Source organism: Poromitra crassiceps (assembly GCF_964638095.1).
Source record: "Poromitra crassiceps genome assembly, chromosome: 13".
Lineage (NCBI taxonomy): Eukaryota > Metazoa > Chordata > Actinopteri > Beryciformes > Melamphaidae > Poromitra > Poromitra crassiceps.
Genome location: NC_139644.1, coordinates 47,828,050 through 47,840,607, shown reverse-complemented (window position 1 = coordinate 47,840,607; position 12,558 = coordinate 47,828,050). Strand labels below are relative to the sequence as shown.

The window sequence follows — 12,558 nt, the reverse complement described above, 5'->3', positions numbered from 1 at the left end:
ACTGTCTGCTTCAAGCCTGACATGCTGTCAACTAAAAAGCTAAACTAAGCTTGCAACTGAACACATTTATACCATGGCAGGTTTCACAAGAGTGACATCACAGCTGATGTCATAATTTAATTTTTTTCAACAGTGACATCACAATTTTTATGACATTTCAACAATGACATCATCAATCGCTACCATCATCAAAACAAAAACAAATCAAAACTTTTCCGAGTTGGCTCCTACAACCATTAAACACTATTTGTAGCCCTATACACTAATTTCCACAAGGATATTTCACTATTCCCCTTCCTTGTGGCCTTCGTTTTTGAAACCTAAAATACCAGAAAGGGCATCTAAGATTTTGTTATGAATTGAGTCGAGAATCCTCAAACTGCACCAAATAAAGCCATCATTGGGTCAACTGTTTGCATTTTTTAAACCTTTATTTATTCAGGGGAATCTTACTGAGAGCAATGCTCTCTTTTTCAGGAGTGCCCTGTTCACATTTACACACACATTCATACCTCAAAGCTGCCCAGTACAACCACATTAATCTATAAAACCTTGCATAGAATACCTACTAAGGATTCCTACTAAAGGCATGACTTACCTATCAGTGACTGCGCGCACACCCACAGGCAATTCCCCCCTTAGCTGCAGCTGCCACAGTGATTACGCATTTGGATCCGCCCCATATCCCGTCCGCTACATGCTCAAAATCTAGAGTCAATGCAAACACATGAGGTTACAGCGCATATAAACAAGCCTGATTATCAATTAAAAAGAAAATGTACAGACTTGCAACATTGCTGGCTGTGGTGAATGCAGTGAGCGCGACAGGAAAAAAGGAAATAAAAATTTGGAGATAAAGGGGAAAAAGGGGGATTTGGTGTGATAATCAGGGCCCAGTTGTTCAAAAGTAATCCGATCGGATTTCGTATAACGGATCGGATCAAATCTTGAAAATGGGTTGTTCAAAAGAAAAAAAGGATTCTGAAATCGGATTGGATTACGTAATCCAATCTTGGTTTTTATCCGGATCAAACCTTGGAGATATTGTGTATATGCATGCCTCATCAACTGCTTTGAAGTCGCTCGACACTGCACACAGCGCCCTGCGCTTCATAACAGGTGATTGATTGTTTTCTTACTCATCATTGTATTTTGCATGAAAAAGTGAGCTGGCCCTCTCTGACAGCTAGAAGAGAGCAGCACTGCCTCTTATTTATTTACAAAGCCTTGATTGGTCAGCTTCCACTGTATCAAGCGACAGCTGGGTGAGAGAGGGAGAGAAATGCTGGCTAGGCACCAAAAATTTATTTTTAATAAACACTGGCTATCAAAATACATCATTGTTAATACCCACATATTGTCAGTTTCAATGCATGAGGTAATCATGTCGGGTTTGTCAAATTAATGCACGTTAGGGTTGTTAAATGTCAGCCAAATAACCATCACGATGGTTCCACAACCATCACGATGGACGATGGCATCGTCGTTGGCCAGGGAGGGGGGAGAACATTTTTTATTGTCTTATATGGCTATTATTAGGGGGGGGGGGGGGGGTTCATTAATGATTTATGAAGTCGTTGCGGTGCTGTTTGGCTGCCCGGCCCAGCACCACAATACACAATACAGCCAACTTCTGCTATATTCTCCCCTCCCCTCCCCCTCCTCTCCTCTCCGACCACTCGCGGGTGGTTTAATTCCTCCCGCGCGTTGCGGGTGAGTGCAGTTGGCCTTTTTATTATTAAATCTGTACAATTGTAATTTTAGAACAGTTAAGTAATCACGATGGTCCGATGTAGAAGGCTCAGAGGTCAATGGGTGTCGGAACAATCACGATGGTCGATGCCATCATCCATCGAGCCAACCCTAATGCACGTCACTCAATGTAGGGAAATAAGGCTTGGTGACTGAACTTATTCTTTTCAAGAAAGAAAAACAAACACCTGCATATATAATGTCAGGGGAAAACTGGAGGAGTGTAGAAATGCCTGTTGGATGAGTGATGCATGGCGGCAGAATCAAATCAATTGGCAACTTTGATGATATTTCATCTGCACATTGAAGCCATGGTCTCTTCCTGTGTGTACTACGCAGCTAATCAGCTCACCTGATCCAGTCGCTTTGATCTCTGTTACAGCCCCCAAATTGCACGCTACAACTCGAGAATATTAACTTGTATATTGCTGTTACGCTCGGTAACAGTGTGTCAGAATACATTCACCTCGGGAACGGTGAAATAAAAACAGTATTCATGTTATGGAACACATCTGTAGCCTATCAACGGCCAATAACGATGCCACAATGACAACTGGACCAAGTTAGAGAAAGCGTGTTGTAAACCAGAATCTACAGCACTATCTAGTGGAGAAAACAAAACAAAAATAAGAAATCTGAGCTGGAGAGGTTGTTCTGTTGTGGCTGCGCAGTGCAAGGAGAGCTGCACTGGCTGCCAAATCAAGGTGAGCATTTGCTTCTTTGTGAAGAAGGAATGGAAAACACTGTTATTAATTTGAGTCCAGAGGAGGGTCATTCAAATTTAAATTGATCAAATATATATATTTATTTTACTTTAAGCTATTTATTTTTCATTTTTGCTTTTCGGAATTCAGCAACTATACCCAAATGGTTTGGTATGACCCAGTGTATCGTTTCTCATGGAAAAAAAAGAAACTCCTCAAGCCGTCCAGTACACATAATTTCAGCTGTCAAACAATCTTTGGAATTTATATTTTCCATCCGGGAGACTACCAGTATCCTGGTCAATCTGAGGGTTGGCAGCCCTATTTGGTCCGCTTGCTTTTTGGTTGGTGTGAAAGCGAACCGAACCGGCATCATTTTTGCATCTGGTCCGGAACGAGGAACTCGACTAGGCATGTGTGAAAACTCCCTAACTTTGCACAGTTTAGTCATTGTGGCTCGTTATTGGCTGCTAGTACATATGCGTTCCATAATGCACAGAATACTGTCTTATTGCAAAGTTACTGAGCCAAATGTAGGCAATTGATTGATTGATTCTGACACGCTGTTAACGAGGATTACATCAATATACAAGTTAATATCAGCTTGTAGCGTGTGATTCAGGGGCCTTACCAAAGCAGCTGCATCACGCTGAACTTGAGGCTCAGCTGCGTAATTGCACACAGGATCGACCCACAGCTTCAATGCGCAGTTGAAATCATCAAAGTTGCAATGATTTACTGTCACCAAATGACAGGCTAAGTGTGTTTGTGTGTATATGTGTGTGCATGTGTGTGTCCACAGAAGGGAGACAGCACATCACAGACGAATAAAGATCTTGCAATCAATCTTATCACTGAGACCTCCTTGACATTTACCATAACAGGCTATGCAAGGTAGCCTGTTAAATTGGTCTGCTCCAAAAATCCCCCCCAAAATAATCCATGCAGTTTCACAATGCAGTAACCAAAACGCAGGATGTGAAGAATGAAGATGTCTTTAAAGCAGCTACGAGCAACTTTTTCGATTGTTATTAAACAGTATAAATTTAATATCAATGCATCACATCTTACCTCTAATAGTCGACGAGACCAAAGCCGTGTGGATCAGAGATTGCTCCCTTTAGATGATTATTAAGTCTGTGTCTGTCTAAACTCGCGTCAATAGGGGGCTCTCTCTCTCTCTCTCTTACCGCCGGACTGTCTAAACCCGGAAGTGAAACGCGGAAGTGAAACCCGGAAGTGAAACGCAGCTGCCTGCCTACGCCGTTCGCGCTGCCTAGCAACGCAGCATAAACAATGTGAATGCCACGCATACTCTCGCGAACATCTCTCGTTATATTCAAACAGGTTTTTTGGAAGTTATTTTGTGGTTATGGCCGAAGTGGCTGCTGCAAACCGTTTCATTTCACTTCCTGATTTTCCCTGGCCACAGACAGACTAACACTGGCCGATTCACTCGCGCTTCAAGCGAGACTACTCTGCGTTGGTCTCGTCGACTATTAGAGGTAAGATGTGATGCATTGATATTAACTCATTCATGGCCAGTTTAGGACTGCCAATATTTAGCTCAGGCCAAAGATTTTCATAATTGTTGGTCATCTTTCAAGGCCCACAGTAAATGATCTATTAGCACCAAAGTGATTTACAATACCTCAAAATGAAGATGTACATCTCTGGGTTCACCAGGAAAAAAAAAGTGAGCTTTTAGCATGTTCTGTACTCTACTTATAGCCATTTATATACACCCTGTTTTCACCAAAAAGGTCTCTCTGAGAAGAGAAACAGGAGAAAAGGGCATTTTTGTAAAGGACACAATCTCAGGCAGAACTCGCTCTCAATTCTTTTATTTTGAACTGTATTGACATCAGACATGTAAATATTATTCGTTATGACACAAATGACAAAAAAAAATATATATATATATATATATATATATATATACATGAAGTGCTTTTTTTACATTCAACAATACAGTTTACTCAGTGTGAGTGAGTGTGCAGACAGACACACAGACAGACAGACAGACAGACAGACAGACAGACAGACAGACAGACACACACACACACACACACACACACACACACACACAGAGAGAGAGAGTTCTGTCCACAGCTGCTGCTGGATCGCACCTCCTTCCCAGGGAACACTATTGATCTCCCCGCAAATTAGCATAGGAGGAGAAGTGAGAACACCAAACTGGTCTGAGATCAGCGTCTAGCCTCCTCTGCATCGTTGGCAATGCATATATATCAACAACAAAATTACTCCTTACAGCGAGATCATCCGGGTCCTGTCGCATTGGAGTCCAGTCTTCCTCGCCCTCGACATGGAAAGTGGCCGTGCTGCTTGGCTCTGTGTGAAAGCAATTTCTGTGGCGAGGCTGCTCGTTCTCCTCCTCACAAAGTTGTGACTCCGTCTCGTCTCTTTCGGGCTGGCACACAGGAACGGGGTCCGGGACCAGGATCGATCATGTTGGCCACGGGTTTGACTACCGCGAACAACTCATCCATGTTCACTCTGCCCTGCAGCAAGGCGACCAGCTCGTGCAGCGCACCGAGGGGCGTTTCAATGCCGTTTCTCCTCTCTGCAACAGGCAGCGTTTCTCCGTTTTCTGTTTTTTCTCCTGCTCCATTTCAAAACAACAGCTGCGGTAGTTGTTTGTTCACGTGTTGTCGGCTTGTCTTTGAGGCCAGGGACCTGATACCATGTCACAGGCTGGGGAAGTCTTTGAACTACGCGCTGCACTAATAAAAACAAAAACACGTCAAACACGTCTTTGGCGGGGACGCACATTCCTGATAAGACGTTAAAGACGTATTTGGCCATGAATGAGTTAAATTTATACTGTTTAATAACAATCGAAAAAGTTGCTCGTAGCTGCTTTAACCATACAGTCCTCAACCTATTACACACAAGAGCTTGTTTAATAAAAAAATGTGTGAGGCTTTGAGATTAATAATGCATTAATACTAATTTCATATTTCATCTCATAGTGCAAGATGCTGTTTGTGTGCTTTTCCTAATTTTGTCCCATGTGTGATGCCCGCCCCGTGCTGCCTATGACTTTGACAATGAACATGTATCGACAATGTTTTGCCAGCAAAAACAGGCTATATCATTTGTTGTGGGAGGGTCAATCACATTTTTCCAATCTCTGTCACAGGAGGGTGACAGCTTTTTATTTCAGAGCACTTAAAATCCCTCCAGTGACCCCCCCTTCTAACTAACACTCCCTTAGTAGTAATTTAATTAAAACACTGACAATAAAATAGAAGATAATCTTTTTTTTCATGTACATTAAGGCTGAGTGGCTGTCAGCTGTCAGAGAGAAGCTGTGAAGCTCTGGCATCAGTTCTCAGCTCACAGTCCTCTAGACTGAGAGAGGTAGATGTGAGTAACAACGACCTACAGGATTCAGGAGTGAAGCTGCTCTCTGACGGACTGGGGAGCCCACACTGTAGACTGGAGACTCTCAGGTGCTTTTATGGAACTTTTGTGATGCTTTTAGCTTTTATGTTGTAACTTCAAAATTTAAAACTGTTTTTGACATGTGTATTTTCTGTTTCTTATATTATCTGCAGTATATAATTCTATAGATTTTCTGAATTGATTGAGCAATAACGTGTATGGAGAATAATGATACAAATGTACAGGATCAGAGCATCATGTTTGAGTTTTGAGAGATTAAATGTTCCCCAAATTTATTTCAGTGAGACTCTGAACCCATTCCTGATAACTGACAGTGAGGTCAGCTCAGGAAATAAAATACCTAAAATACGAGGTGAAATGTCTCTAGGGATACACATTTTCCACAAATTCTGGAATCAATCATTGGTAACATTAATGATCAATTGATTAATTGTAATTAAAAATACAAAATTCTCCAAACCATACCAAATGCGTTTTTTCCTCAATAAAACCTTTATACAGCAGCAACTTATTGTATATTTCTCACAGCATTGCATAGCATAACCTACGTTACGAAACACATAAAAACATAGAGGCATAACTTTTAGACATGTCAACATTTGCCCAGAATCCCCACCGTGGCTGCTGCCTAGGTCCAACAGGGGCTCACTTACCGCAGATTGTTTACTTTTTTCTGCTCGCAGTGCATCGCAAACGCTGATACCGAGTTGCTCAGCTCCAGTCCACGTGAGACTGATCCAGGCAATTTATCAGAATGAACATTGTTCAAGTGATTGTTGTTGTCGCAACTTTTCCTCTTCATCACTGAGCTGATGGTAGATTGCTCCAGGTTTGAGGAAGAGGAGCCAGCCAATTTATCCAAATGAACACTGTTCAAGTGATAGAGGATCTTACGACTTGTCTGAAATAAACAAGAGTCAGGCTGTAACGTTATAACACGCTTCCACATTTTTTCTCAGACTGCTAGCGTTAGCACACTCGTCAACACCGGCTCTCATCAACAACATAAGTCCCCACACCTCCTGTTCTACGGCAACTTTGAGGGGACATACACAGAGCCTTGCATACACACTGAACAGTCTGTTACAGTGATATCATTGCACCCTCTGGAGGATCATTGCAAAATGATTTAAAAACACTGTTCTACTGACAGAATACACATTGCTTTTTGTTTTGTTTTGATCGAGTACATTTTCACATGCTCGAGTCAATCCTTAATGACCGAGTAATCAAGCTTAGATTAATTGTGTGCATCCCTAAATGTCTCCTTTAAGGTTGAATCAAAACAAGCTCACAGAGGAATGTTGTCAGAAGCTGTCGTCAGTTCTCAGCTCCCAGTTCTCCAGTCTGAGAGAGCTGGACCTGAGTAACAACGACCTGCAGGATTCAGGAGTAGATCTGCTCTCTGCTGGACTGGGGAGTCCACACTGTAGACTAGAGACTCTCAGGTTAGGATTCTACCATAACCTACCACATGACCATTTTAATTGCTTTATCTCAGAGATAATGTTAATAAAAAAGACCTGACCTGTGTATGATTGTCTACCATTTAGCACTATTTCATAGCTCTATACACTACTTTACATCAAAAATATTGCATTGTTCTATCACCTGTATTTTTTAAACCTACAATAGCTGAAGGAGCATCTCAGATTTTGTTAAGAATTGAGTTGAGAACCCTTAAACTGAACCAAATGAAGTGATGATTATGTCAACTGTTTGCATTTGAGACAGTTACTTTGCTTGTGTGTGTTCAGGCTGTCAGGCGTTCTCCTCACAGAAGAAGGCTATTTTTCTCTGGCCTCAGCTCTGAGCTCCAACCCCTCCCATCTGAGAGAGCTGGACCTGAGCCACAATTATGCAGGAGCATCAGGAGTGAAACTGCTCTCTGCTGTACGGGATGATCCACACTTGGGATGGGTTAATGCCAGGTATGCTTAACCTGCTCAAAACATAACCATTTTAATCCAGATTTACATGTTAGTTAATTTTGGCGCCATCCCAAATAATATATCCCCAATTTTAGCATGTTTCCTCTCAGGACCTGACAACATATGGTTAATTCATACTAAATAGATTTCACAGAATGTAGCTAGTTTTGCCCTGAGATACCCTCTTAGTTCCTAAGTGGGAGAGCAAGCCGAGATCTTCAGGTCCTACACTGAAATGCCTACTTGGTATGGTATGGTATGGTGTTTATTCTTAATCCCAGAGGGGAAACATGGTTTGCCACCAGAGCGAGTACAGATACACAAACAGGAAACAGTAACATAAGCACAATAACAATAACACAGTAGAAAGAGAGAGAGAGCCTCACAATGCAGAGCTAGCAGTGTTCATTAAATAATTTTACAGAAGCAGGAACAAAGGACCTTCTAAATCGCTCAGTAGAGCACCGAGGCATCAAAAGCCTATTACTAAACGAACTACGCAGGGCATCAAATACATTATACAAAGGATGGCCTTCACAAGAAAGAATAGAGTTCAGTTTTCTCCTTGTTCTCTTGGCTATAGTTATCTCCAAGGAATCAGGGGGAAGGCCAATCACTGAGCCAGCCTTCTTAATAATTTTGTTTATCCTATTTTTGTCCATGACAGTGATGCTGCCCCCCCCAGCAGAGCACAGCATAAAAAGGACACTAGCTAGGATACCTTGGTAGAAAACATGAAGAAGTGACCTGCTGATGTCAAACGATCTAAGCGTCCTCAAGTGGAAAAGTCGAGACTGGGCCTTCTTGAACACAGAATCTCTGTTCTTCTTCCAGTCCAGCTTACTGTCCAGGTGGACACCGAGATACTGGACCATTTCCACCTCCAGCCCTTTAATAATGACAGGGGAGACTTCCGCCTTCTTCCTCCCAAAATCAATAACTAGCTCTTTGGTCTTTTCAACATTGAGCAGTAAAAAATTGTCATCACACCAAAGAACAAATAAATCAATCTCCTTTTTATAGGCCTGGTCATCACCTTTGTTGATGAGACCAATAAGAGCAGTATCATCAGAACATTCCGCAGAATAAAGAATAAAGAAAAAAGGAGCTAAAACTGTTCCTTGAGGGGCTCCAGTTTTTTTCCAGATAATATCTGATACAATGTCGTCCAGCCTAACAAACTGAGGTCGAGGCACAATATATCTCATGCACCAGGCGATGGTTGAATTATGCAATTTATATTGAATCAGTTTATTTGCTACAATGTGTAGCTGGATAGTGTTGAAGGTGCTCGAAAAATCAAAGAACATTTCCCTAACAGAGCTGGCAGATGAGTCAAGGTGACTATACATACGATGTAACATCAAAATCAGCGCATCATCAACTCCTACACTCTTCCTGTATGCAAATTGCAAGGGATCTAAATAAGGTGCCACCTGATCCCTGAGGTGGCCCAGCACAATCCTTTCAAAACACTTCATAATGTGGCATGTGCGAGCAATAGGTCTCAGGTTAGAGAGGCTATCATGCACATTGTTCTTTTTAGGGATAGGGACAAGACACGATGTTAACCACATTACAGGAAAAGCTGATGAAGACAGAGACAGAGAGAAAAGAGAATGAAAAACATGGCACAACTGGTCACCACAGACCTGGAGGGTGCATGGATAAACACCATCAGGCCCAGGACCCTTGTTGACTTTGATACGCTTAAACTCCTGACGAACCTCTTCAATAGAAACTTGATGGACTTATACTAAGTAAATCAATGTAATATTTTAAATCTGCTTTATATAGCTTTATATTATCGTTATGGCTTTATTATGACCCAATTCAGTGAGCTATAGCACCATGCAAAATATACTGTGATCTCTGCTTTTAGATAAGGCTTACATAAACTTTATAAAAATAGTTATATAATGGTTTGGATGAAGGAGGTGCCAAGTTAATTAATCTCAAGGCATTAAACCCATCCTTAAAAGCATCATGGACGCAAAGAAATTACTGGAACCCCGATTGGACCTCTTCACAATTTATTCGTAACACCCATGCAACTTTTTAAGTACCAACTTCTTCCATTTCTCCAAATTTCAAAAACCCTTTCTTAATGTACAAGAAAGATCTTCACGCATGTATCACCTTGTTTAAAAGACATGGTACAGGCATGGTTACACTTCCAGTATTTTCTACTAGATTCTGTTGATGCCATTTTACAAATTATATGGTTTAATACCAATATATTGATCGTTTATTTATAGGAGTTGTTCTGTGAAACATTTGGAAAGTTTTGTTCAAAATTTAGACATGATCAATTAGTAGCTGCAGTGCATTTGGCCTGGAAGAAAAAGGTGAAAACTGGTGGAAGGAAACTCTCTGTGTAAACTTTCAATGAAGAATTGTCTTTAGCTTAAGAGATTTTTTTTATATCTACAAATTGTTCTTGTGGGCATGCGATTTGAATGATAAGCCAGACAAATTTTAATCATACTCGGAGGGGATTGTTGATACCCTATTGCCATGGAGACAGGTGTATAATCTAATTTATATCTCTATTATAGACACAACGTTGCAGTACTTTTTATTTAAAATTATATACAAAATACTGCCAACAAGAAAACCTATTTTAATTTGGGGGTTGGAAAAGCATTAAAACTGACGCATTAGTAATTTCTGAAATTGAAGATATGTTGCATTTATTTGGTTCTTTCCTCATGTGGTGACTTTTTGGTTGACTATCAAGAGATGGCTAGCATTCCATTCAATTGTGTTAACCATGTGCCCTCAAACAATTATACTTGGTGAATTAAGAAATGGATGTGTTGTTATTCTTCATACTGTTTTATTATTGGGTAAGATATTTATTTTGGAATTTAAGGGAAAAGAACAATTGACATTCCCTAATTTTCTTTCCTTTTTAAATCATTACTTTATGTTAGAAGGCATGATTGCTAATAGACAGGGAACAAAGAATGATTATGATAAGAAATTGCATTAAGGCCAACATTAGCAGCATGATAATGATGATCATCCTTTCTTTGCTATGTTTAATGTTTGTGCTCTGTTGCTCTATGGTGTGTTTATTATATGTTGTTGGCGGTGTGGGATGTTATCATTAGTATTAGTTATATATACATACATACATACATACATACATACATACATACACATACATACATACATACATACATATACATACATACATACATATATATATATATATATATATATATATATATATATATATATATATATATATATATATATACATATATAAACACACATATATCTTTTTTATATTTTCATGTCCTTCAGGCTGAGTCAATCTAAGCTGTCAATTGGAAGCGGTGAATATCCGGACTCTGGTTTCTGCTCCGAGTCCTCTAGTGTGAGCGAGCTATACCTGAGTAACACCACCCTGCAGGATTCAGGAGTGGGGTTACGGTGAGCATTTCAATCTTATTTGCAAATGCTTTGTAAGGCATAAATATTCCTCACTTTAGATGGGGTCAATGCATGAATGAATGTAGATCTAATTCCCAATTTATTTTATCTTTGCCACAATTTTGTTGTCCGTAGCGGGTCACTTGCGCTCCTACTGGCCGGAGCAGTGAGGAGTCAGCAGTCAGACGGTTATTGTAAAGAGAGTATAAAACAGTCACTAAAACGCAAACACATGGGCCCCTATTCTCCCACAGGCCTTCGGCGCTAAAACGGGCCTAAAACGCAAACATACGTGCCTTGCGCCTGTCTCGGGAAGATATCAACATGGCTTTAGGCTGGTAAATGCGCTTTACGCTGAATGGGCGTGGCACACTCCCTGAATGGGCTAGAATGGGCGTTTCCGCCTTAAATGCTAGCCTAATGATATCTTCCCACCTGGCGTAAATTTAGCGCTTTGCGCTTTTGAAAACCAGGCCTATTCAGTGCGCCAGTTGAGCGGGCGCTCCTCTGCCTCTCCCCTGTCACCTTTCTCTGTCTCTCTCTGAAACCAGGCCTATTCAGTGCGCCAGTTGCAAGGAGCGCTCCTCTGCCTCTTCTCTGTCACCCTTCTCTGTCTCTCTCTGACTCCCTCGCTCAGACGGACACAACACACGTCCCATAGGAAAAAGAAGTTGTAAGTTCACTGCCTGTGAAATGTCCCAGCATGCAATGGGCTACTCCATTTCGCTACTAAATAGCAACCAAATGAGCCGAAATAGATATAAAGGTAGATCTAAATAATGTGTAATGGTAACACAACCTGCAATTGTAGAACATTTCAATATTGGACCAAATAAAACATCGAAATGAAAACACCACCCTATGTGAAAAATATATGTCATCCTGGGCCTATATATATCCCTCGTCGATTTAACGTGATTCAGATAAGTGACAGCGTAACGCGCTTCTACTGTCATGTCCTACTGTGATGTCCGCTCCAATAAATTGGCTCTACTTCACATTTTAGTTTTACAATAAAACACATTTATGCAATGACTTTACATAATGTAGGCTATATTTATGTGCATCATCCTACCTGCAGCAGGGGAGAGAAAACAATATCTTTCTGGACAAACTTTCACCAATCTAATTAATCTCATCATATACGGATAGGCTATATTTTTCTAGCTGATGCGTTTAGAACATTCTTTTCACTTTGATCTTGCTATAGTGTAGCGTATTTACATGCTTGCAGTATTTGACTGCAGTTAGATTGGTTTGAGAAGCATAATACCGGTAATATGGAATAATAGCCTATATAT

General features: G+C 40.7%; 1 protein-coding gene across 1 annotated transcript in view; it reads left to right on the top strand.

Annotated features, from left to right (window-relative positions):
- LOC310788607 (uncharacterized protein) overlaps positions 1-12,558 on the top strand; it is a gene marked incomplete at both ends in the record, with an annotated part of 145,234 nt that overhangs the window by 68,617 nt on the left and 64,059 nt on the right. The window contains 2 exons of the mRNA XM_083650135.1: positions 5,759-5,932; positions 11,129-11,257. Coding sequence (XP_083506261.1) covers positions 5,759-5,932; positions 11,129-11,257 — 303 coding nt within the window. The remainder of the gene's footprint in view (positions 1-5,758; positions 5,933-11,128; positions 11,258-12,558) is intronic.